The following is a 27716-nucleotide window of genomic DNA, read 5'->3' as shown; positions in this document are numbered from 1 at the left end:
ATTATTTTATGCAAAGTACTAGAATAAAATATTAACTAAAGAAATTTTTTTTTTGGTGATCCTTATTATGCAGGATGAAAATATTCATGATGTGTTACAGTTACTAGTGGCTTTAATGTCAGAACACCCAGCCTCAATGATACCAGCATTTGATCAAAGAAATGGAATAAGGTATGATTATAATATTAGTATTACTAGTAGACTTTAATTGAGTACAGTTGTGCTTTCTAGAATAACTCCTACTCTAGGAACTTTTGAATAAATACAGCAAAATCTTACATACAAGAAGGAAATAAATGGAGAAAGCTAGTATTAATCTTCTAATACTCCAACTGATGAACTATTTAAAGAATGGGTCTTGGTCTCAAGAAGAGTAATTAAATTGTGATGCTGTAGTAAAGATATTTCAATTAGTGTGAAGAACAAATATATATATATATATATATATTTTTTGCAGGAAGACAAGAAACATGGTATATTTCAGCAAAAGAGAGCACAGGAAAATTGTATGAATTTAGGCTCAAGAACTAGATAGTGGCCAGATTTGGAAGATACTGGCCACATAATAGAAAGAGGTTTAGATTTTTTTCTGTTTATGATGAAATAAAGTATTTTGAATAGGGTACTGATTTGCTCAGATTTCTATTTTGTTAGATTTACAGTCAGCAGTGTGGAAAATGAACTGGAGAGGGATAAAACTGATGTAGCAAAATAAGTAGAGAGATTATTTTATTCATCAGTATTAGGGATGATGAGTTAGGACAGTGGCAATGTAGTTGGAGCAAGAGGACAAAACCAAAAGAGTTTGAAGACTAAGTTTAGTTAGAATGATTGTAAGTAATTATGTAGGTAAGTGAAAAATAGTTCCTTGATTAGTATTCTTATGAACTTCAGCCTATAATCTAGCCCCTTAGGGATTCTCCTTTTTAATTTTTCTGAAGTCTGAATTATTGGAATGAAGAGGAAATCTAAGTTATGCCATGTGCAACTCAGTGAACTTCCACAGGTTGTAAAAGAATTTGGAAATAATATACCTACAAAAGGATTTTATTAGTGCTTCTTTTACTTGGCCATTTATATCAACAAATGACAGTTTTCTAGATTTGAAGGACTTCTTTCCAAATCAGAGAAGCAATCACATCATTTCTATTGGATGTTCTGTTTGAGTTATCACTGTGATCTTTGAGTTTACAAGCCATGGAATTGCTACTCTGAAGAAGAGGATTACACATTTAATTATTAAGAACTATAAATATTTTCTTACTATGAGGTTGAACTATATGAAATTGCTGATACTTAACTGTTTACTAAATAATGGCATATTTGGTTCAACCTAATCATATAATACAGTTATACTTATTCTTAAAATATATTTAGATTGAAAAATTAGTATCCTTGACCTTAGATCCTAGTATCTCTTTTATTTATTATATCAACTGATAAGTGAATCAATTAAAATTGTCCTCATCATCCTTGTGAATGATACCAACCCTAGATTGGTTAATATGAAATTCAGACACAAAATTCTGCATTACTTTGACAGAGTGAAAATACGATCTTACAAAGGAGAATGATATTTGGTTAGATCTTTAGGGGACTGAAATAGTGATTTATATGTATAATATGAGTGGAATGATTAGACACAATGAATACCAAGGCCTGGTTGCTCATGATTGAAACCTGCTAAACATGTCCTATTGTTACCAGTGTGTTCAAAACAGTGACAAAGATGGAAGGTTTTCTTCAGTTTCTCCGTTTCAAAAAAAATGTGGAGAATGTAGGCTTTGACTAAAGATACAGAAAAAATAGGCTTATTAGATAGAACACTTAAAGGTCTGTATCTTAGAAAGAGAGATACCCAAGGATAGCAGTTATATATAAAATATTTTCTGGGGAAAATTCTGATAAATTGTAATTTATATACACTAACAACTGAACGCAAAGAATGAACTTAATTCTGGTGACATTTTAACTGGCTTTAAGAAAGACCATGTGATAATACAACATTGAACTGAGCAGCTAAAAATGTGATATTTTTATATCTGAAAATCTTAAAAAAAAGAATACATAAGTACTTGTCTCAAGTAATTTAGATCATTTGCTGGCTTAATATAGTAAGCTCAAGCAGATTAATTAGGATTCACCTATCTTATGATATTTCAGGTACACAGTCATTAACTGATATGTCAGTAAATTTCTTAGGCTGTGAGCTTTTACTTTGGTTCTCAAGATTATTTTTACTGTTGAATGTTCTTTGTCATGATTTCCTGAACAGTTCTTTTTCTTACGTGTATAACTTTCCTATTCTCATACTTTTTTTTTTTTTTTTTAATTACTGATCGTGGTTCATAAAAGTTCTGAAGATAGATTTCAATGTAAATACACATTTAGGAACGTGAGGCTTTTGAAAAAAATCATCTTCTAAAGGAAATAGTAACTCTAATGTTTATCTCAGTCTGTTCTTCAGTAGAGTAACTCACAAATAAAAAGCAATGTCAACAATATATTATTTTCTTTTTTAGTAGTATAAGCCACTGTTAAAACAGATGTGACTAGCTTTAAGTAATTTGTTCCCTTTTGTTAATGTCACTGAAACGATATAAAAATTATACTGTACCTACTAATACCAACTTTTTGTTTAGCCTCAATTACTTCATCTTGAAGCATAAAATGACACTTTATTTTTTAAAAAGACGTAATACAATGAAACACATCCTAATTTTATAGTCACCACTACCACCTTCAAAGAACTTTCTTAAATTCTAGAATTAGTTGCAAAAGAATATAGTTATTATTGTTCCCTACTACCTTATAGAAAAAATATTTACTTTTATGTTTTGGAATAAACACAAGATAAAAATTTTTAAATATTTATGAAAATTATAATGGATATAGCCCTGTTCTTATATCATATTCAAATGACTGTATATATTAGGTTGGGTTATATGTTAGTAGAGACTTCTTTGCTCCAAGTAATAGAAAACTTCTCAAACCAATAAGTAAGAACAGAATAATGTGTTTGTTATAGAAATCTCATTAAGGTAAGAACAAGGAATTGGAAAGCTATAAGGAAACAGCTTTGCTTTCTCTGCTACTTCCTATATGGTCGCTTTATTCTTTTGTGTATAGACTCGTCTCTGTGAACAAAACAAGGCTGCCTTATAGTTTCTGTTTTAAATAATTTTCTAATTCAAGAGCCCAAAAAGTACTAGATATTGTTTCTCAGAACTCACTCCAAATGCTCAGAAAAGAGAAATAATTGGGCAAGTATCTATCCATGGTCCAATTAGCTATAAACAAGAAAAAAAGGTCATCAAGAAGAAATGTCAGGGGCAGTTCTAACAGAAGGGGAAATACAGCCTAACTAAGTATGTATCTTAAAATAGAATTTTTTTTTCAATATACTAGAAGGCAACACTTATGAGCAACAAATCACTTTGAACTTTTGAGTATTTATTTGAAGGCCAAGTTTAAAGAAATATTAGTAAAATGTGCTAATTTTTAATTTTTCCAAAGAATTTAAAATCCTGAAAGGTACTTTGTATTTTTTATATTTATAATTCATTGTAAAGTATATAGTGCTTATATTTTTAATATTTGTAAGTGCTTAAAATGTTATTTATTTCTGCATTTTTTTTAGAGTAATCTACAAATTATTGGCTTCTAAAAGTGAAAGTATTTGGGTTCAAGCTCTGAAAGTTCTGGGATACTTTCTGAAGCATTTAGGTCACAAGTAAGTTGATGTTTTTCATAAGGAATTGTGGAAATACCTATTGAAATTATATTTTTAGTAGTTTCATATCTAATGGAACATGAAATTTGACTTGAATAATCTTATAGCAGAAAATAATAGCTTCCTGTTGTAAAAGTTGTAAAACTGTTTTATAAAAGAATGTTTATTAATAGTAGATTATAGAACAAATTCACAATTTAAGTAATATAGTGTATTTTTGTTTGCTGAAAGAAAATACTGTTCATTTTAAAGATGTAAGAAAATATTTCATCAAATAAAACAAAACACTTAAGGATATGATTTTAATGAAAAGTTTCCTGACAGGGAATACCATGTATATGAGAGTTGCTCTTTTGCTTACATGCTAAGTCAGTATTTTATTATTTGTATTTTTTTTCTAACATTGAGGCTTATTGGTTATTTTTGTTATTTAAATATCCTGGAATATTTCTTTTTTCCCTAAAGTCCAGAATTTAGATACTTTTAAATGTCACTTGCTGATATAATGAATGTTTTTCATATTATGTTGTCCAGTGCAAAATTATTCTTTTTAAAATTCATTTTCTATACAAATGAGCCCAAGAAAGTATCATTTAATTATTGATAGATGGGGTTCCTCTCAAAACCTCACTGTTGCCATTTCTTTTTGGTGCTTAAATTTACGAAGAGTTTATTGATAACACTGATGAAAACTACACAAGATCCAGATAAGACATCTCTAACATGCTAAATAGTTTGAAAGACTAGATTGCTTTTTATTTTGGTACCAAATCAATAGTCAAGTAAAGGAGAAAAGACATATTACAAATATAGGAAATAGTTCAACAAAGCCTGGATTGTAGGAAAGAATTATGAATATATGAGGAACTGTAAATGTACTAGTTGGTTGAATACTGAGAGTGAAAGCACATGTACTTTTAATATTAAGAGAGAAGGACTACTCATGTAACTGGTTAAGTAAAAGAAATTGATTAGGAGAAATTAAAGAAAGGATTCTAGCCCTAGATGCAACCTCTTAAAAATTGTTAAGAAAACACATTTAAAAATATAGCAATGTGGAAAAGATAAGCAAAACTAACCTGCAGATAAGAACACTCACTGGAAAAATACTGTTATAGAGTACGTAATAATTATGATTAGAAATTTTACTGTAAGTTTAAAAAGTAAGGAATGAATTGCTCTGAGGAAGGATTACTACTAAGCAGAATTTCAAGAAGTTGGAAGACATGGTAGGATAACACAGAAGTGTTGGATCATGGACTAACAAAACTTTGGAGGAAAGTTTCTATTTTTGTTGAAGAAAAAAAAATTTATACAAATAAAAATGAAATCAGAGGAAGCCTAAAGGAAGATAAATTGTGTGGTTGGCATAGTAAGATACACAGAAGATAAAAATGAAAAGAAAGCAAATAATATGTGTGGATGGAAATATAAGAGTTTAGAAGGATCAAAGAGAAAATGATTGATATAGAAAGCACAGAAATTCCAACAATGGTGTAAATTGAGTTCCCAAATAAGAAAAGCAGAACAATGGAACTAAACAAATATTTAAAGCTATAATGCAGTGAAGTCCTAATGTAAGATTTTGCCATCCATATTAAAAAGTCAGGCTGTGTACCAGGGAGAATTTTCCTAGAATGGTCAGCACAAAAGTAAACTATTGGATTTAAATTAAGTCAAGAATCGTTTTTCAGCAGTGTGCAAATAGGGGGAAATTTGAGTTGGGCTTTAGACTTTTCTACAGTGTTTTTCAATAAAGAAAACATAGAGCAACACCCATAGGATATTGAAGTAAAGAAAATGGGAGCCAAAGTATCGTTTAACTAAAAAGGATGCTGCCAAACAATTTTTAACCATACAGGACTTGTTTTTCTGAATAATTATTAAGAAAATTTCTGGGGACAAAGTTCAGCTAATCAGGATGACTGGACACACTATAGCTAAGTACTACTGGTGAACACTGAATGAATTTAACAGTGAAAACTAGCCTAAAACAAACGTTTGAATTAGAGTGACAGACCAGAATTTACTTTTATAGGCCCTATTAATGCAGAAATGCTACAGTTATAACAAATTGGGAAAGGACTGAGGAAGGACAGAAAGTAGAGTAAATCCAAAGAGTCAAATGTTATCCATAAGAAGCTTACAAATGAAATATTAGAAACACAGGCTTACTGACTAAAATTAGATGACAAAGGAGAGATGAAAAATTAAGAGTAAATATATTGAATTTATCATTGCTCATAATGGGGAAATACACTTTCTAAACACATAGAGGCCTTCTTATTCCTTTACAGTTAAAGAGATAAGAAATTTGGCGAAATTATAATGCTTTCAAGATATTAAAGAATTGTATAAATAAAACTGAGAATAATATGTGTAATGGAATCTTTAAAAACCTATTAAATATGACATATCTAACACCAAACATCTGCCATAAAAATAAATGTAAGTTTTTGTATTTTAAGGAAAAAAAAGTTCATCACAGTAATAAAATGCAGATCTATAAGCAAGAAACATACTAAAATAAAGTGATTTAGAAAGGCTGAAAATTAAAGGATACCTAAAGGTTATACCACATATATACAAATGAAAAAAGCAGGAATCATGATCTTAGCTTTGGACAAATTAGAAGTCAAGCCAGAAAGCAATAAATAACATAAAGAAGGACACACAATGTTAAAGGGTGAAACTTTCATGAAAAGGAAATTATAGGAGAAATAATACAATTACCATTAGTTTAAAACATTAAAATGATTTTTATTTCACCTGTCTTGGTTCATAAAAAATCAAGGGGTAAAGTAACATAAATAACAAGGTAAATCTGTTTAATATAGTTTGAAGTCTATATCGTGTTAATAAAGAAAATAACTTCACTGCCATGGAACATTTATGAAAATTTGACACGGCATAGCAGACATCAAAGAAAAATTCTAAAACATAAAAACAAAACAGATAAGGTTGTCTTATTAACATACAGTAAAAGAAAATAGGAACAAAATCTGAAACCAAAATTTCTTCTACCTAGAAATTTAAAATGTATTAAACGTTTGTGTCAAAGAGAAGATGCACACAAAATGCAGAATTTTTTTCAGGATTTTATTTTATTTTATTTTTCATCATGGTAAGTGTACTCTTTAATCCCATCCCCTATTTTCCCCATCCCCCTCACCCACCTCCCCTCTGGTAACCATCAATTTATTTTCTATAGTTTAGAGTCTTTTTTTGTCTCTCTTTTTTTTCCTTCGCTTGTTTGTTTTGTTTCTTAAATTCCACATATGAGTGAGATCATATGGTATTTGTCTTTCTCTGATTTATTTTGCTTTGCATTATACTCTCTAGCTCTATCCATGTTATTGCAAATAGCAAGATTTCATTTTTTATGGACAAATAATATTCCATTGTGTATATATACCACATCTTCTTTATCCATTCATCTATCAGTGGACACTGGGCTGTTTCCATAGTTTGGCTATTGTAAATAATGCTGCAGTAAACATAGGGATGCATGTATTCCTTTTTGTATTTTGGGGGTAAATACCCAGCAGTGCAATTCCTGGATCATAGTACTGTTCTGTTTTTAATTTTTTGAGCAAATTCCATGCTGTTTTCCACTGTGGCTGCACCAGTTTGCATTCCCATCAATAGTGCAAGAGGGTTCCTTTTTCTCCACATTCTCACCAACACTTGTTTCTTGTGTTTTTGATTTTAGCTATTCTGACAGGTATGAGATGATAGCTCATTGTAGTTTTGATTTGCATTTCCCTGATAATGAGTGATATTGAATATCTTTTCAAGTGTGTGTTGGCCATCTGTATGTCTTCTTTAGAGAAATGTCTATCCATGTCTTCTGCCCATTTTTAATTGGATTATCTGTTCCTTAGGTTGAGTTATATCAGTTCTTTATATATTTTGGATATTAACCCTTTATCGGATATGTCATTTGTAAATATCTTCTCCCATTCTGTGGGTTGCCTTTTAGTTTTGTTGATTGTTTCCTTCGCTGGGCAGAAACTTTTTATTTTGCTGTAGTCCCAATAGTTTATTTTTGCTTTTATTTCCCTTGCCTCAAGAGACATATTTAGAAATTTGTTGCTATGGCTGATGTCAGGGAGATTATTACATGTCTCTCTTGTAGCAATTTCATGGTTTCAGGTCTCACATTTAGGTCTTTAATCAATTTCAACTTTGTTTTTGTGTATAATGAAAGAAAGTGGTCCAGTTTCATTGTTTTGCATGTGGCTTTCCAGTTTTTCTAACACCATTAGTTGAAAAAGCTGTCAATTTCCCATTGTATATATTCAGTCCTCCTTTGTTGATTACAAAATCAATGTACAGAAATTTGTTGTATTCCTATACACTAAGAATGAGGCAGCAAAAAGTGAAATTAAGAAAGCAATCCCATTTACAGTTGTACCAAAACAATAAAATATCTAGGAATAAAACTTAACTGAAGAGGTGAAAGACCTGTACTCCAAAAACTATAAAACACTGATGAAAGAAAGTCAAGAATATGCAAAGAAATGGGAAGACATTCCATACTCATGAGTTGGAAAAGCAATATTGTTAAAATGTATCACTCAAAGCAATCTACAGATTTAATGCAATCCCTATCAAAATACCAAAAGTATTTTTCACAGAACTAGAACAAATAATCCTAAAACTTGTATGGAACCACAAAAGATCAGACCCCAAATGGACAAAGCAGTCTTGAAAAAGAAGAACAAAACTGGAAGTATTACAATTCCAGATTTCAAGTTATATTACAAGGTGGTAGTAATTAAAACAGTATAGTATTGGCATGAAAATAGATACATAGATCAATAGAATACAATGGAAAACCCAGAAATAAGCCCACAATTATATGGACAAACTGCAGAATATTTAAAAAAAACAACTTCAAGAAAACCTATGAGGTACAGGTGAAGAAGTGCTTACGGGAATATCCATAGTTACAGAGCAATAAAAAGAAAATACAGAAAAAAAATTAAAATGTATAAGTTAGGAAAAGAATAACCAAATAAATGGAAGGTAGTAATTAATAAATAGAAAAGTAGGAATTAATGATTCAGGACACAGAAAATCATTTAAAAAGCTGATTTTTTAAAACTCATGATACAGACGGATAAATCATCATTAAGCAACTCAAGAAAGGGCAAAAGTATGAATGTACAAAATAAATTACAATTTCCATAATTAATATACAAACTGAGAAAATTAAAAGAATTTCATATAATTTTGCCCAGCTTTTCCTAGAAATTGATAAGACAACCTAGTAGAAAAAGAGGAAAAGGATATGAATGAATGGTTGGCTCATAGAGGAGAATATGCACGGCACATAAACATTTGAAAAGAATGGAGTCCTACTTGTAATAAGGGAAATACAGGGACGCTGGGTGGCTCAGTTGGTTAAGCGCCTGCTTTTGGCTCAGGTCATGATCCCAGGGTCTTGGGATCTAGTCCCCCATTGGGCTCCTTGCTCAGTGGGGAGCCTGCTTCTCCCTCTTCCTGCTGCTCCCCCTGCTTGTGCTCTCTCTCTGACAAGTAAATAAATAAAATCTTTAAAAAAAAGCGGGGGGGAGCGAATCTAATCTGAAACTAAAGTAACACATCAATATATTAGATTGGTTATGGGGGCAGCAAGCATTCTCACATATTGCTAACTGGAGCAGAAATTAGTATAGTCCCATTTGGAATGCAGTGTTAGTTTTGATCAGTGTCTGTCAAAATTACAAATAAATATACTTTTTAACCCAGCAGTTTATCGCTTATACCCATGTGAAAACATGACTCTTCAGAGTTATTCATTGTTCTGTTGTTTATAATCATAAATGTTAGGAGAAATCTTAAATTTCCATTAATAGGGGATTTGTTAAATAATGTATGGCTCATTCATTAAATAGAATGCCATGCAGTTGTAAAACAAAACTGGTGAGATAACTCTTAGTATATTGATATCACAATTACATTGTTGCATGATTAAAAACAAATAGTATAGATGAGTATGTACTGGGTGTGATTTTGTATAAAAAAGAGGATATAAGAATTTAGCACTTCCTATATTACATTAAGAAAATCTAGAAGGATATGTAAGAAACAAGAAACTAAGAACAGTGGCTCCTAGGGGCGCCTAGGTGGCTCAGTCGGTTAAGCGTTTGCCTTCAACTCAGGTCATGATCCCAGCGTCCTGAGATCAGCCCTCACATTGGGCTCCCTGCTTCTCCTTCTCCCTCTATTGCTCCCCACTGCTTGTGCTCTCTCACTCTCTCTGTCAAATAAATAAGATCTTAAAAAAAAAAAAAAAAAAAGAACAGTGCCTCCTAATGGGGAGTTGATAGAAATGAAGGTGGATGTGGATCAATTTAATTTTTTAACCATGTGAATGTTAACCTATTGATATAATTTTTAATAATAACATTGTTTAGAAAAAACTACAAATATTTTTAAAATAACAAGCAACTTAAATCTTGGAAGAATTTTCGTTCACTATTTTATTGATGGAGTTGAATTGAATAGAATCAATGACTGATTAGTTAAAATGAGGCGTTCTTGATTGGTGCAATCATGTAAAAGGACTGAGGTAACACTGAATATAAGTGTTTTCTTAACTACTTAGCTACCCAGGGGATTAAGTCCAAATGATTTCTATCAATATGCTAATAAAATTAAATCTAAATATAAAATATAACATTTAAAGCAAAGTATGTATTAGTTGATGGTTAATAGAGATAATGGTTAGTAAAATACATGTAATTCATTGCCTTTCAATTTGGACTGCATAGGTTTGGATCCTGGCTTAGTCACAAATTTTCCGAATAGTTTTGGAAACATCCTTGAGCCTCAGTTTTTACCCTGTAAATGAGTAAAACCATACTGCTTCCCTCACTGAGTTTTAAAGTAGATTTAAGATGGTTAATCACAGTATATTGCAATGTGATAATTTAAATTGTTAGCAAAAAGGTAATAGGTACAATTTAACATGTAGTTCTGATAAAAGCAGAACGTATCTTCTATGATATTTATCTTAAATATAAAACTTAAGTATGAAATACTAGCAGCATTCAGATCAGTGAGATAAGTGTTTCTACTATAATTATTACTATTAATTATTGTTTAAGGTGTGAAAAAAATAAAACAATTATTAGGGAAGAGGAAATAGGTAGTATTTATAAAGAATTTGAGTATATAACTAAAAACATATGAAAATCATCTCTAAAACTGTTAAGAAATGAAATATCACACAAACTCAGTGTCTCATTTGTGTACAGAGCAATTGTCTGGCAGGGAATCTGAGATGGGTCCATAGATGAAGCTAAACTGAGTCTGGTGGGTTGGTCCCTTGTAATGCCTAGTTTATAATTTCTATCAAGTGCCTGGAATACAGGTTGTTAGATCCATACACTTTGTCGGCTGAACTAGAGATAGGTTTGAAATCTATCATTAAAATTGAGAAGTCTGTTCCCAACAGTATATACAGCTACTCTTCCCTCCTGAGGATGGAACTTAAATCTCTCCTTGAGTGTGAGATGGACTTACTGACTTGCTTCTAAAGGATAGTGAAACCTGGCAGTGATTTTCACTATTAATTAAGGCTAACATCAACAGTCATACATCATGTTGATGCCATGTATTTCCTGATATGATGTGATGAAAAAGGCACTTCATCTTTGTGGTATTCTTCTAAAAAAAATAACCCAAGTCTAGTCCAGAGGAAACATCATACATCCCCAAATTGAAGGATATTCTACAAAACACTTGACCAATACTCTTCAAAATTGTTGAAGGGCATGAAAAAAAAAGGAGTGTGAAACTGCTGCAGATCAGAGGAGTTTAAGGAGATATGATGACTAAATTTGAGGTAGTACTCTGGATTGGATCCTGAACAGAAATAGGACATTAAGGAAAACTGGTAAAATATGAATAAAAGTCTATAGTATAGTTAATAATATTGTATCTGTTGATTTCTTAATTTTGACATATATATCATGATGAGATAAGATATTAACGTATGGGGAAGCTGGATGAATAATATATGAGAACTCTCTGTACTATCTTTTTAACTTTTCTGTAAATCTTAAAAATTTCCAAAATAAAAAGCTACATAAAAGTGAGAAACTTGGGGCATCCCCAGTTAAGCATCTCAACTCTTGATTTCAGCTCAGGTCATGATCCTCAGGGTCATGAAATCGAGCACTGCGTTAGGCTCTGTGCTCAGCAGGCAGTCTGCTTAAGATTCTCTCTCTCCCTCTGCCCCCTAAAAAAATTGAGAACCCTAACTTGGATGTATGCTTGAGGAGAAAGCCAAACTGTTCTTTCATGTAAGTGGTCTGATTACGGTTATCCTCAGAACAGAATCTAACAAATGATTCAGATAGATGACCAAAATGCCTGAATGGCTATACTGTAATACGGTTATGGTAATTTTAGCTTGTACAAATTTTAAAACACATGTTATTTGAATGTTCACTGTGGAAATAAAAATTCTCAACCAAGTATATTTGTCTGATGTCTTAACTTCAAACCCTGTAACTTCTGGGTGAATTCTCCATTATTCATACTGTAAATAGATCAACTTACTGTCTATAGTGTTAGCCTGTTATACATTGACAGTTGTTTAACCTAATGGTTTATTTCTTTTTGGACTAGTTGAATTAGTCCAGTTTTTCTGGCAGAACCAGTTGTCTCTTTACAAAAAGTAGTGATGTAGGTTCTGGGAGTATGAGAATTGGAAAGAAGTTTCCTTCCCATCTATTCTCAACTCTAAGCTATTTGGCTTTCTTCAGGCAAATGTTGGTTCCTATGCGTATCTGGGGTAGGAACAGAGAAAATAAGATAACTGGTGGCGGGTTTTCTTTCCCATGGGAATGACAAGCAGCTAAAGAATTATGTTAGAAGCCTAAGGAAAAGACTAAAAAGCAGCAAATCTTGAGGGATCGCTTTGCTCTGAAAGATCTCTGCCTCTTATTCTCTCTCCTCTGCACCCCCCTCCCTCCTGAGTAATGTTAACATTGACTTCTATGTAAGTGACCACCAGGCCAAGAGGTACCTGAAATGATGGGATAAATCTGCCCTGTCCTTGAACTTGTGGGAGTATGGTGGCTTGGGATGCTGGCTCAGGACTTACAGCAAGCTAAGTTTTGTACTACAGATCAGTATACTTAAAAGGTCTTCTGCCTTACAACACCTGCAGGGATTCCATCATGTAAAAATCACAGCAGTGAGATCTGACCTCAACTGTGTAAAAATGAAAAATAACAACTCATTAAAGGCTAGTAGCCAGAAACAGAAGATAAGGGAGAATCATCAAACTATGTACTCACTGAAAGAGAACTAGTGGTGGAGGCTATGGTGGAACCTTTGAATTTTATTTTTAGAAAGAGCAATTGAGATTCAAGTAGAGCACCAAAAATCATAATCTGCCTTGTTAGCTCATGATTTGTTTTCCAGTTTATCCACATTAGTGGACTGGAAGTTCCCAAAGCATGGACCAAAAAAATAAAGTGAAAGAAAAGATAAAGATATACACAATAGGAGACTAAATGTGAATAATAAGAGTTCTTGAAGGAGAAAAATAATGGGTATAACAGGATATCCTGAAACACTTCGTGCTACTAAAAATTTATAAATTTTGGATATAATACAACAAAAATCCTTTCAGACGTATAGCTGAGCACACAAAAGTAGGTAAATTCTCATATGCCAAAAATGAAAACCAAGCATAATAGAAGAAATAATTCTTAAGAAACAAGATAATATTAAACCATGCAGCTTTAAAAAATAATCAAAAGTAACTTCTGGAAATGAAAAGGTAGTAATTAAAATTAACTCCATGGTCATGTTAAACAGATTAGATAAAACTTAAGAATTGGCGGTGCCTGGGTGGCTCAGTCAGTTGGGTGTCTGACTCTTGATCTCAGGGTCGTGAGTTTGGGCCCCATGTTGTGCCTACTTAAAAAAAATAAGAATTGGTGAGCTGGAAGATAGAAATGAAGAAATGATGCAGAATGTACCATCAAGAGACAGAGATGACAAATAAGATAGGAGGTTAAGAGATGAAAAAAAAGAATGAAAGTTTTCATAGAATAAAATACCCAGGAATAAATTTAACCAGGGACATAAAAGATCTATAAACTGAAAGCTGTAAAACATTGACGAAAAAATTGATTAAGAAATAAGAAGGTATTCTGTGAAAACAGATTGGAAAAATTGATATTGTTAAAATGTCCATACTACCCAAAGCAATCTACAGATTCAGTGCAATCCTTATAAAAATTCCAATGGCATCTTTCACAGAAATACAACAAATAATCCTAAAATTTATGTGCAACCACAAAAGACCTCAAGGTGCCTAAAGCATTACCCCCTTATGAAGAAGAGGTCATGTAGTGCAGGGTCCTGATGCTTCAGGGAATGTCTCTGCTGTATGCTACTTGCTCTCTGTTGTGTCTTGGCTGCTCTATTCTTCAGGCTAGTAATCTGCAGAGGCTCTCCTTGCCTCCTGTGGGCAGTGTTTGGTCTCTGGCCAGAATGTAGTGAATTTTAACTAGTTGTGCTCTGGTTTGATTGTAAAATAAGACCTGACACCAACTCCACCAGAACTGAGGTTCTTCACAATTCACTGGTTGGTAGATATAATGTGGGCAGACGTTTGTGCTGGTCTTCTGAGGGAGAGACCTGCCTCAATGGGACTGAAGTAAGCTTGACTGAGAAGGACCGAAGTGTCCATCCATCAGCGGATGAATGGACAAAGAAGTTGTGGTGTACACAACACACACACACACACACACACACACACACATATACAGTGGAATATTATTCAGCCATAAAAAAGAATAAAATCTTGCCATTTGCAATGATATGGATGTAGCTAGACAGTGTTATGCTAAGCGAAAGAAGTCAGTCGGAGAAAGACAAATATATGATTTCACTCATATGTGGAATTTAAGAGACAAAACAAATGAGCAAAGGGGAAAAAAAGTCAAATTGTATTGCAAAGTTATAGTAATCAAACAGTATGGTTCTGGCTTAAAAACAGATGTGGATTAATGGAACAGAGTAGAGAAATAAACCCACATATATGTGGTCAATTAATTTATGACAAAAGAGTGGAGAATCTAGAATGGGGAAAGGACAGTCTCTTCAATAAATGGTATCAGTGGAACTGGACAGCCAAAATCAAAAGAATGAAATTGGACTCCTATTTTGTATTATACACAAACATCAGTTCAAAAGGGATTAAAGACTTGAATGTAAGACTTGAAACCACAACACTCCTAGAAGAAAACACAGCAGTAAGCTCCTAGACATTGGTCTTAGCAATGAGTTTTTGGATTTGACACCCAAAACAAAAGCAACAAAAGCAAAAATAAATAATCGAGACTACATCAAACTAAAAAGCTCTTGTACAGCAAAGGAAATGATCAATAAATGAAAAGGCAGCCTGCAGAATGGAAGAAAATACTTTCAAGTTACGTATCTGATGAAGGGTTAATACACAAAAGATTTTAAAAATTCATGCAACTCATATGAAAATAAACAATCTGATTAAAAATCGTGGGGAGAAGATCTGAAGTTCCAAAGAAGACATACAAATGGCCAATAGGTGAATGAAAAAGGTGCTTAGCATCACTAATCATCAAGAAAATGCAAATAAAAACCACAGTAGATAGATATCCTCTCACACCTTTCAGATGGCTATCATCAAAAATACAAGAGATAACAAATGTTGGTAAGGATATGGAGAGAAAGGGAACTTTTGTTCACTGTTGGTGTGAATATAAATTAGTTGCAGCCACTATGCAAAACAGTATGGAGTGTCCTCACAAAATTAAAAATAGAACTACCATATGATCCAGCCATTCTTCTTCTGGGTAGATATCCAAAGGAAGTGAAAGCATTATCTCAAAGAGATATGTACCCTTGTGTTCATTTCAGCATTATTTACAAATAGCCAAGATATGGAAGAAACCTATGTATCCACATTTCCTTTACTCATTCATCTGTTGATGGACACGTAGGTTGTTTTATATATATATATATATATATATATTAACATATATATGTAATAGAATGTTATTCGACCATAAAAAGGGAGGAAATTCTGCCCTTTGCAGAAACATGGGTGGATCCTGAGGGCATTATGTTGAGTGAATTAAATCAGAGAAAAACAAATACTGTATGATCTCATGTGTAGAAACTAGAGAAACCAAACTCATAGAAACAGAACATAGAGGTGGCAAGTAGGGAATGTGGGGAATGGGTGAATGTAGTCAAAAGGTGCAAACTGTGAGTTATAAGACAAATAAGTTCTGGGGATATAATGTACAGCATGGTGACTATAGTTAACAATATTGTATATTTGAAAGTTGCTGAGAGAGTAGATCTTAGAAGTTCTCATCACAGGAAAAACATTTTGTACCTGTGTGGTAATGATGTTAACTCACCTGATAGTGGTAGTCATTTTGCAATTTATACCTATATCAAATCATTATGTTGTACACCTTAAACTACTGCAGTGTTTTATGTTAATCATATCTGAATAAAACTGGGGGTGGAAACAAGTTGATAGGCAGTTATAACAAAGGTACCTCTCTGTGGGTGAATGTTGGTAGTTAGAGGAAGCCACAAGTACATGGCATATATGGGGCTAGGGGATATATGGGAACTCTGTGTACTTGCTGCTCAATTTTGCTATACACCTAGAACTACCCTTAAAAAATCTATTTAAAAGAGTGTGTGTGGTGGATAAACAGAGGGAAATAAGAAACTGTTTCCCATAGTGGCTGCAACTAATTTATATTCATACCAACCGTGAACAAAAGTTCCCTTTCTTTCCATATCCTTACCACATTTGTTTTTCATAAGAAAAATGTTTACCTGTATGTTGAGGGTGGGGACTGTGAATGATGGTATGAGTTGGATGTGAAACATTTCCGTATATTTTTATGTTATTATTTTTTAACAAGGTAAAAGTATTATTTATTTTTAAAACTAAATGATAAAAATTGGTAGATCAGTATTTAAATAAACTAACATAAGCTTTAACACGAAAAAGTTAATGAGGCTTAAGAGGGGTACCATGTAAGGAAAAAGGTACAGTTCACCAGGAAGAGAAAACAATTTCAAATGCATTTATATATAACAGCATAGGGGAGGTACAGAAAGCAAAATTGACTAAATTTGAAATAGAAATCAAAGTGGTTTAGAGATTTTAACATATTCTTTTTAAAAGAGCAATCACAAAAAAACTTCATAGTATAAATTTGTACAGAAAATCCAGTGGCTTGATTCATATATACATTCTCTTCAAACACACACAAAACTGTAAAAATTGTCAATTGAAGCCATAAAATTGTCCAAAAATTTAAATTATTGTCATAATGATGACTTCTCGCCCATAGTGCAATTATGCAAGAAATCAATGATAAAAATCGACCTAAGACAATGGAAATGAAAAATTTTAAATAACCCATAACAAAAAATTATTGTATACATTACAAAATGCTTAGAGTCAAAAATACTGAAAATTTTGTGCATTTACACTTCTGAGAGTTGGCCTGAGTGGTAGTGGAGACAACTTACAGCCATAAATATTTTTTATTTTATTTTATTTTATTTATTTTTTATTTTTTTATTTTATTTTTTATTGTTTTTAAAGAGAGAGAGCACACGCACAAGCAAGGGGAGGAGCAGGGAGAGAGGGAGAGAGAATCTCAAGCAGACTCCCTGCTGAGTGCGGAGCCTGATGCAGGGCTCCATCTCAAAACCTGGAGATCATGACCTGAGCTGAAATCAAGAGTTGGACACTTAACTGACTGGGCCGCTGTGGCACCCCTAGCCATAAATATTTATATTAAAAAAAGAAAGGTTTTTTTTCCCCTAGGTTTTATTTTATGCTGACTGTCAGGATAGTTTAATATCAGAATATCCTTTAAATATGATCTCTTTATTAACACATTAAAGAATAGCTATGCAATTACACTAATGGGTACAAAAAATTTGAGTTAAATTCAGTACCCATTCATCATAAGAATTCTTAGGAAACCAGGAACAGATGATTTCTTTAACCTGATAGGGTGTATCTCCTGGAAACTTACCATAGTCCTATTTAGTAAAATATTAGAAGCATTCCCTTTCAATAAATAATAATTAATGAAAGTCTGTTTACACCCTCTCTGTTCAAGATCATAATTGAACAATTTATTGACATTCATAGAACAGTCCACCTAAAGTTAGCAAATGGCTCTCAAGTATAAAATATATTATGGTCTGGACTATAAAACATAAGACAAGTTTCAATAAATTTAAAAGAATTGAGATCAAACAAAATATTTTCTTTGACCACAACAAAATTAAATTAAAAATCAACAGCAGATAGAGATTTGATAAATTGCCCGATATTTGGAAAGTAGACAATACATTTCTAAGAACCCCTAGGTCAAAAAAGACTCACAAAAAAAAATAGAAAATGGTTTGATATGAATAAAACCACAACATATAACATACAACCAGAACATAAAACAACTTCCTGAATTCCCATGCATTGCTGATAGGAATGTAAAATACTCCAGCCATGTTCCATAAGAGTTTTCTAATTTCTTAAAAAATGTAACTCTTACCACATACCCTAGCATTTCCATGCTTGGGTATCTACTCAAGAGAAATGACACCATATGTTCACACCTATAATTGTGCATGGACGTTCTTAATACCATTATCCATGATAGTTCAAAACTGGAAATAATCCAAAATTCCATCAGTTGGTGAAGGGATAAAGTATCATATATCCATACAATGAAATACTGGTGCACAAGTAAAAGGAAACAAACTACTGATGCACTATGACATTAATGAGTCCTAAAAATCACTATGGTGAATGAAAGAGGCCTGATGCAGAAGACTACATATTAAATGATTATATTTATATGAAATATCCAGGATGCAGATTAGTGATTACATTGGAGTAGTGATGGGAATGGGGAGTGACTACAAATAGGCACAAGGGAACTTTTCCGGGTAATGAAAATATTCAAAACTGGAAATTGATGATTACATCACTTTATAAAGTTTTTAAGAAATTACTAAATTATATACTTATAAAATATGAATTTTATGTTTACATTGGTGAGTGAAGCTGCTGGTAAAGTGTGTTTACGTTTTGATGGTGGAAGTATGAATGTACATATGTTTGGAGGTCATCATAAATTGCCAAGTCTCATGAAATTAAATATAAAAGCTTTTAACACCCATCATTTCAGCAAAAGAATTTATTCTAAGGAAATAGTAATGGATATACTCAAAGATTTACCTATAAGGGCAAAATTTTGTTGATGGTAGAAAAAAATTGGAAATAGCATAAATGCCAACAGTAGTGAATGGATATATTATGCTGCATACTTATTATATTTAATGATTGAATATTCAAGATAGGATATATTGTTGATTTACAGGAAAAAAGCTATAAATTACCTATGTAGAATTATTTTCATTGTATTGATACCATGTATATTTGTCATCTATATTTATATGCATAGTAATTCATCTAGAAGAACACAGACTGTTACTTTACAATGATTTTCTCTGGGTTATAGAATTATGGGTCTCTTTTACCTTTTTCTTCTTCCAACATATGGTCTGAGTTTGTTATAAGAAATATTTTTTGACCATCCGGAAGAAAAGCTGGGTTGTTTTGTGAAGAAGAAAATTGGAGTCTCTTTTCATTGGACTGTTTAGTAAGCTAATAAATGTGTAACGTGTATGAGATTGAAAGGTTACCCTTTTTTAAATAAGATTACATTCTTAATTCAAGTGGACAGAAATCCTATAAAATTCAAAGGTGCGCAAATTGGCACTAAAAGCCTGAAGTCTGTTTAGGTCTTAAAGTTAAGTAGGGTCAAGATGTCAGTTTCTCTCATATATGCCCTTTTGAAGCCTTTCAGAGCTGAATGCATAGAGTTGGGTCTTTCATTAGGGATTCTGTGGGAAACAAAATCATGTGATTCATAGCACACCCACACTCTGCCTGAGATAATGGATGGCATTTTTGGCTATCTCTTGACTGCTGTGCAGCAAAATTTATTGGTAAACATTGTTTTAAAGCAAACTGCAGGAGGAAGTTGACCCATCTCTTCTCTGGTATATGCAGAGCATTCTTCACGTCCCCCTCCCCCCGCCAAGCCTAGAATATAGCTGTTCTGTAAACATTTACATCGTGGGAGGTAATCAGGAGGGCATGAATTTCCTTAGTAGTTGAAACTGTACTGGTGCAGGTAAGAGATTACTGTAAATTCCTAATTAGGCTATTCTACATAGCCTAATTCGGATAACTTTTACCAGCTTCATGTATCAGAGAGATATATTAAGGGATACACTTTGGCTTTTTTTTTCCTCTCTTGATTAGGAGCAAATAAAAGTCAGTCCTCCCTGCCTTGGATGTAGCTTGAATTGGAAAAGACTTAAAGCCTTCCCCTCTATAATCCCATAGTATCAATTAGTCCTGGTTTATTTTCTAATGACCAGTTGACTTTTTAAATCTTATTTATTAAGTGTTTTGCAAACACAGCCACAAGAAACCTAAGCTTTGGGTTTAGGTTATTTTGCTGTTTCCCTCCCTGGACTGAGGAGGATTAGGTGAGGGGAGACAGCTGCCCTGTGTCTTTTGTTGTGCAATGTGGAGCTTGGAGGCTGATGTTAGAAAAGAGGATTTCCGGGGCGCCTGGGTGGCTCAGTTGGTTGGGCAGCTGCCTTCGGCTCGGGTCATGATCCTGGAGTCCCGGGATCGAGTTCTGTGTCGGGCTCCCTGCTCGGCGGGGAGTCTGCTTCTCCCTCTGACCCTCACCCCTCTCATTCTCTCTCTCTGTCATTCTCTCTCTCTCAAAAGTAAAAAATGGGATTTAAAAAAAAAAGAGGATTTCCAGGTGAGCGGTATCCATGTAAATGGTTCATTATTTGATTTCTGTATTAATTAAGGTAACAATGGCTGCTCTAACAGACAAACAATGAAATTTTAGTTACTTACTGAACTGGTAGTTTCTTTCTTGTTCACTGAAAATCTAAATGGGTGTTCCTCAGCAGGCAATTTTCCTGCAAGCTGTGATTTAGAGACCCAGGCTACTGCTATCATCTTGTGCCTCCCTGTTTTCATCATGTGGCTCCTGTGTTTCTGCCTTGGGGAAAGAGCATGAAAAACATGCATGAGTGCTATTCTACTGACCTGGCCTGAAAATGGTTCATGACTTTCCTGCTCACATTCCACTGGCTAAAACTCAGTTAAATGGTCACACCTGGCTGTAACAGAGGCTGGAATTAATAGTATAGTTGTGGACTCAGGAAGAAAAGAATAAGAATTGGTGAATACTCGTCAGTTTATATCATAGATCTGAACAGGGAACAATAGAAAATCAAGGTGATAAAGGAAGTATCTTGGGTTGAGAGCCAAGAAAATCAGATCTTGAATTCTAAGACAGTGACACAAATGAGAGGCATATAGCAATTCCCTGAGCTAGAGCCAAGTGTTGCAGAAAGCCTTGAGTAGAGCCTTCTATCCTATTTATGGAGTTGGTGGGGGTGGTGGGTGGGGGGAGACAGTTAAATGAGCCAATAGTAAGTAACTAAGAAAGTTTTTTGGTGTTTTTTCTCTTTGTTTGGCTTTAAATCCAACGGCAGACCACAAATACAAGCAATAATGAGTCCCCTTTACTTCTGTTGAATTATTTTGCTGTGTAATCCCATCATCAAACTGGAGTACTCACTTTTAACCATAATTTTAAATTCTTGATATTAAAGTTTATCATAGATTATTTTATAGACTTTAAATTTAGATATAAAGGACTTAAAAATTCTGTGGTCTCTGTTAGGGGAAACCAGTAGTTTTAACCTAATAAAAATAACTCCTAAATAGTTAATAAGAAATTTGAAAATAATAGCTGTCAACATTTATATAATTTATAACTTGTATATTTCACATTTTATTTGAGAGTGTTTAAATAGTATTTTTGTAACTTTAGAAGATAGCTGTGGTATAAACTGTTATTTTTTTTTTGTAGATGGAAGTTAGTAAAAATAATTACCTCTATGATTCTGTATCTGCTTAATAGATTGTACTTTCTTATCCCAAAGTCATGTGATTAGAAAATCCAATGTATTTCATAGTATTTTGTTTTTTTCCCCCTTTTTCTCCAGGAGAAAAGTGGAAATTATGCATACTCATAGTCTTTTCACTCTTCTTGGAGAAAGGCTGATGTTGCATACAAACACTGTGACTGTCACCACATACAACACACTTTATGAGGTAAAAATAAAAAAATGTATGATGACAATTTAAAATGTATCTAGTGGGAAACCTATGTAACTGGGATCAGTAGTTGGTCAATTAATCAAAAAGCCAGTAATCTTTTTTTTTTTTTCAATGAACACATACTTACATTTTAAAATTTTATTTTAAAACATATCCATGTACATTTATTTGCCAATCTTTTTGTGTTGGTCCAAGGACTTTTCTTTGAGTATGGGTTGGCTGATTGACTTGTACAGAGTTTTTCTCACATGAATCACACCCATTATGTATTATATATTAGTTTTCTCCTCGCCCTCCGCTGATTCTTTCTGTCTGTCTCCTGTGCAATTACCAACAGTAACCTAGAGTTGATAGTGGTGTAAATTGTAGGTAAACATTATTTGTAAAGGCGCTATCGGGAAGAAGCTTTAGATCTCATCATTTCAATTCAGAAATCCTTTTCTCACCATTTCTAACAGATGGTCATATAGCTTGGGCTCAGTATTTTCTATGAAATGCAGAAAGCCAAATGTTCATTATAGCTGGGGAGGGCAAAATTTTCTGGTAAAGGGCCAGGTAATAGATATTTTAGGCTTTGTGGTAGTCTTAGTTTGGGCTGTAACAATACTATACACTGGGTGGCTTATAAACAACAGAAATTTCCATCTCAGTTCTCGATGCTAGCAAGTGCAGGATCAAGGCAGTGGCAGATTTGGTGTCTGGTGAGGCCTCACTTCACGGTTCATCAACCGTCTTTTCACTATGTCCTCACACGGCAGAAGCGTTAAGGGAGTTCTTAGGTTTCTTTCCTGAGGGCTCTGTGGCCCTACACACCACCTAAAAGGCCCCACATCTCCTAACCATCACACCGGAGATTAGATTTCAACATAGGAATTTGTGGGGACACAAACCTTCAGTCTGTAGCAGCAGGCTGGGTGGTGTCTCTGAAACTACTCAGCTCTGCAGCTGTGGCTCAGAAGCAGCTATAGACAGCATGAGCCAGATGGGGGTGCTGTCCAATAAAACTGTCTTGTATCTCTGTACAAAAACAGATGGTATCCGGAATAATACTTTGACCCCAGATCTGTCACATTACTTCACTAGCTGTTTTATTTCATCTTTTTTCTGTTTCATATTATCATCAGTAAATTTAAGAATGGCTGCCTTTTAGATAAATTAAAAAAACTATTTTGGCTACTCTCATTTCTAAGCTTAATATTGCAACTTTCAGTCTGTCATTCCTCTAATTACATGATTTATAAACTTATCTTTCAGAACATAGCTGTTGTCAGTAAGAGTAGTTTTTTAATATTGCTCCAATATTTGTCCTACAGAACTGAATAAGCAGAACTGAATAGAAAGGCCTACCGTATGCAAAGCATCTTGATACTGATATTATATTTCCCTAATAATAGTAACTATTTTGGGGGGCGTATTTCCTGTGACAGTCACTTTGGTGTAAATACATACATTATCTCGATCCTTACAACAACCCTCTGAAACTTTTTTGTTGTTGTTGTTGTTGCCTTTTTAAACAGACAAACTGAGAATCACAGGTTAAACAATTTACTCTATGTCTCACCACTAATAAATGGTCATAAAATAGGCAGATTTCATAGTATATGTGCATAAGGCAAAAAAAGTCAATATCTACCTTCAGTGGACATTAAAGTCCTCTGAATAAAAACCTTGCTACAGCATCAGATTAGAGCTCTATCTGGGTTTCTGTATTGGTTTTCTTAGACTAATCCCTCTGGTTAATGATTCCTGTACATGTGTTTTTAAATCATTTTTTGCCTACATTTTTGACCCTCTGCTTGTTTTGACCAATTAGAGCAGAAAGTCTTTGTAGTCAGTGAAACATTATATTAAAATAAGAATGTAGCATAACAATATAATATGTTGAATTTGAAAACATTATGTACCTTTAACCTTAAATAAAATGTCCTGTGTGTAGATACATATATATGTATTTCTATTAGTCAATAGCAAGTGCAGCAGCATTTTTACCTACCATCTATACTCATTAGCACTTTCTGAGTATCCAGATTTTAGTCTCTAATGATATTCTACAAAGCCAAGCTGTTGCTGATTCCATGTCTTAGTTGGAGAAAGTCTGGATAAGTTTGGATCTCCTGATACTGGATGTTGGATGTTGCAGATGAAGGAACTAACTTGCAAGGTCTCTGACCAATTTGGCAATAATATGTACTTTTAAAGTAGAATAATAATCATGGTTTCTCAGAGTCCATAGTCTGAAAAACAAACTGACAGTTCTAGAGGGGAGGGGGGTGGGGGGATGTGTTAGCCTGGTGATGGGTATTAAAGAGGGCACGTACTGCATGGAGCACTGGGTGTTTTATGCAAACAATGAATCATGGAACACTACATCAAAAACTAATGATGTAATGTATGGTGATTAACATAATAGTAAAGAGTCAGACGCTTAAAAAAATAATCATGGTTAATTGGAAAGATGGACTGAATTAATTATGATACTCTAAAAAGAAAAATTAACATAAGTATACAAAAAGTCAAAAAAGAAAGATGGTTATGATATGATTGGATAGCACTGTTGATCCCATAAAAAAGTAGAAAGGGTGTTCAACTTATATAAGCTTTAATACTACTAACAAACCAAATTATGTTATCAGACAGAATGGTGGATGATTAATTCTAGACCACCAAAGTTAAAATATTGCACTGCTTTGGATGGTGGCATCTGGTTGCAGAAAATTAACACTCATGTGATAGTTTTGAACTTAATTCTCATTAACATAGTAAGTGAAATTTAACTATAAAAAGAAAACTCAGCCTCAAAACCTGCATCGTGAGTTTGATTCCCCTTATGAGCATCAACCAGGGCTTGCACCCCTGGCAAGAAGCATTTGGTTGATAATCTTCAGTTTGAAAGCTCTTTTTACTTTCATTTTCTGTTTTGGTTTGGGGAAATTACCTTAACCCCAAACAACGTGTCAAAATAAATATCATTACAACTGTAGAAAAATATAAAATCAAGTATAGAAATAATAAAGAACTATGTCAAACCTATGGTTTTGATAATGATATTTTAGAATATGAGGTTTTTGCAAAGTTTTTAGAAGGCCAATTAAGATAAGTTCTATGTTACTGTGATCTTTAAAATTCTACATGTGATAATGCCAATAATAGGATAAGCAACAACATTAAAGGACAAAGTGAGTTAGACCTTTTGGCAGTATATATCAGACAACATTGTATAAAAGATATAAAGATGGCTATGGAACACTTAAAGTGTGGCTAGTGTGAATTGAGATGTGCTCTGAGGGTTAAGTACATTTTGGATTTCATGTCCATATGTGGCTGTGTACCTTTTGTACTATTTTGTTTTTGTAGGGGCTGGGGTTAGTTCCTATGCATATCTCTAATCAATACCAGTCAAACCTCCATGGCCCATCTTGAATCATATCCTTTCGTTAAAATGTTTACATCTATATTCGTCTCTCCTTATTTATATCTCATTATTTCCCTCTCCTTTTTAAAAACTCACATAGGTTCTTAATGACAGTCTACCATGTTTTATTATTTAGCAGGATCATGTATTTATGCCTGTCTCTAGAGTATTAATTAATTGATTCGTGAAATACAGTTCCACCTAGCAACTATGTTTCTCATTCCAAACATGTAGCAGAGTGTGGACACATAAATGGCTCTTAATAAATACCTGCTGGATTGAGTTTCTAAATATGTATTGGTAATTTTAAAAAGCTCATATTGATAGTATTCAAAACACTTTTCACATATAGAGCCTTACTTATGTCTTCCTAGCAGTTTTAGTAGATAGGCAAGGCAATTATTACCCTTATCTTTAGAAGTTCAAATAGGACTTAAGAAGGACAATATAAAATTGTAGATTCTTTGAGATTAGTTTTGTTTTCTGTATAATGAGATTTCTTCTTTTTGGGGTGAGAAAGTTTTGACTGTTGTCTGTCATGGGAAAGTATGGCCTAGTCTTTTCCAAGCTTGTCTGCAGTTATTTTGCATCTATTGGTAACCAGAATTTTAGGGATTTTGTCCACTCGGCTGTAGGTCCACACCAGTGCTTTTTTGGGCAGATCGGTGGGAAAACGTCTTGTAAGCATATGGCAACCACTGAATGTCCTTTAGCATTTTCAGATTCTTTGGGTTTTCAAAGAAATTTCTGTCCGATGTGTCAGCTCAATGTGATGAGTAGTGCATGTCTGTAGTGTTCTGTTCAGAAAATTCTGAGGCACTGTTTAGTATTAACAACAAAGTGTTTAGTGAAAGTAAAGGTCTTATGCCCTATATTTATCATTTTAGTAATAGGTTAGCTTTTATTTCAAGTCAATACCTTTTTGATAAACATTCCTAATATATAATAAGTCAGTTTCCTATCTTCTTTTTCTTCTTTTTTCTCAAGTCTGAGCAGAAGGGTCAGAAAAATGCCACTGCTGGTGGATGTCGTGGTCTTTTTCTAATCAGATGGGATCATCTCTGGCTCATGATTACTTTCTCCACCCCCAGCTTTTATAAAACAGCTATGTACAACTAGGCTCTCAACTAACTTTTATGGTTTATGCACAGATTTTTGTACCTTACTTTAGGTTGAACTAAAAGTTTCATTCAGAACTTAGTAAAGTTAAACAGGAAATTAAATCACTAGTATAAAATTACATCTTTATTAAGTATAGTCTCACTGGATTTTTTATATGTGCGAGAATAGAGGTATACACAGTGAACAGTCAGAGTATCCATTATTTATATATAATTCAGTTATCCATTCTTAAATTTCACAAATGTTTGAGTACTGGCACTGTGCTGATTGCTAGGAATATAACAGTAAAAAAGATGTGTAAGAATCCAGCACTCATAGAGACTGAAAAATTAGAAAACGTTTTAGAATTCTGTTTTTCATTTGGTCAACTTTTTGTCATTTTTGTTATTGGAAAAAGTTTAAAGAAAAATTCATGGGTAAATGACAATGAGCCACATATTTAATAAAGATTTTTCCCTTGTCACACTTCATTTTGAAGTTAGGACCCAGGCTCAGACATTTTTTTTTATTTACTTATTTTCAAAGGTTTTTTTTATTAATGATGACATAAAGAGTCATGTTTACACTTCATAATGTAAGTATATTAAGGATGTACACTGTGAAGGTATTTCAAACAGAATAAATTTTTGGATTTCCTAATTAATCCTTCCTACTAAAGATTTTGGTTCTTTTTTGTCTTTATCCATAATAAATAAAATTTGGAAACTAAAGAGTTAAAGAGTTTAGAAGATGTAGAATGACTGGAAGACCCTTTAGAAGAGGATTTCATTTGAATTTGACAGAATTGACAGTTTTTGCAGATTCTTTGTATATTTTGAAATTATGATTTAAATTATTTTCTAAATGAAATTCAAATTCTTCATCTTTCAGATCTTGACAGAGCAAGTATGTACTCAAGTTGTACACAAACCACATCCAGAGCCAGATTCTACAGTGAAAATTCAGAATCCAAGTGAGCAAACAGCAATTCTTTTTATATTCCCTATGCTGTACTTTTCATCCCTGTGACTTTTTAATTTGTAACTGGAAGTATGCACCTCTTAATTCCCTTCACCCATCTCATTTGCCCATCTTCCTACCCCCGTCTCCTCTGACAGCCACCAGTTTGTTCTCTATATTTATTTTTTATATTTATTTGTTTTGTTTTTTAGATT

General features: G+C 33.3%; 1 protein-coding gene across 4 annotated transcripts in view; it reads left to right on the top strand.

Annotated features, from left to right (window-relative positions):
* The window catches only part of NBEA (neurobeachin), a 694224-nt gene that overhangs the window by 198161 nt on the left and 468347 nt on the right, over positions 1 to 27716 (top strand). For all 4 annotated transcript variants that reach the window (XM_078070461.1, XM_078070460.1, XM_078070459.1 and 1 more), the window contains exons 16-19: positions 74 to 171; positions 3641 to 3733; positions 21914 to 22022; positions 27433 to 27514. In XM_078070461.1, coding sequence (XP_077926587.1) covers positions 74 to 171; positions 3641 to 3733; positions 21914 to 22022; positions 27433 to 27514 — 382 coding nt within the window. The remainder of the gene's footprint in view (positions 1 to 73; positions 172 to 3640; positions 3734 to 21913; positions 22023 to 27432; positions 27515 to 27716) is intronic.

The sequence above is a fragment of the Halichoerus grypus genome, chromosome 4, assembly GCF_964656455.1.
Source record: "Halichoerus grypus chromosome 4, mHalGry1.hap1.1, whole genome shotgun sequence".
NCBI lineage: Eukaryota > Metazoa > Chordata > Mammalia > Carnivora > Phocidae > Halichoerus > Halichoerus grypus.
Note: the sequence above shows the minus strand (reverse complement) of the source record. Positions and strands in the feature narration are given on the sequence as shown.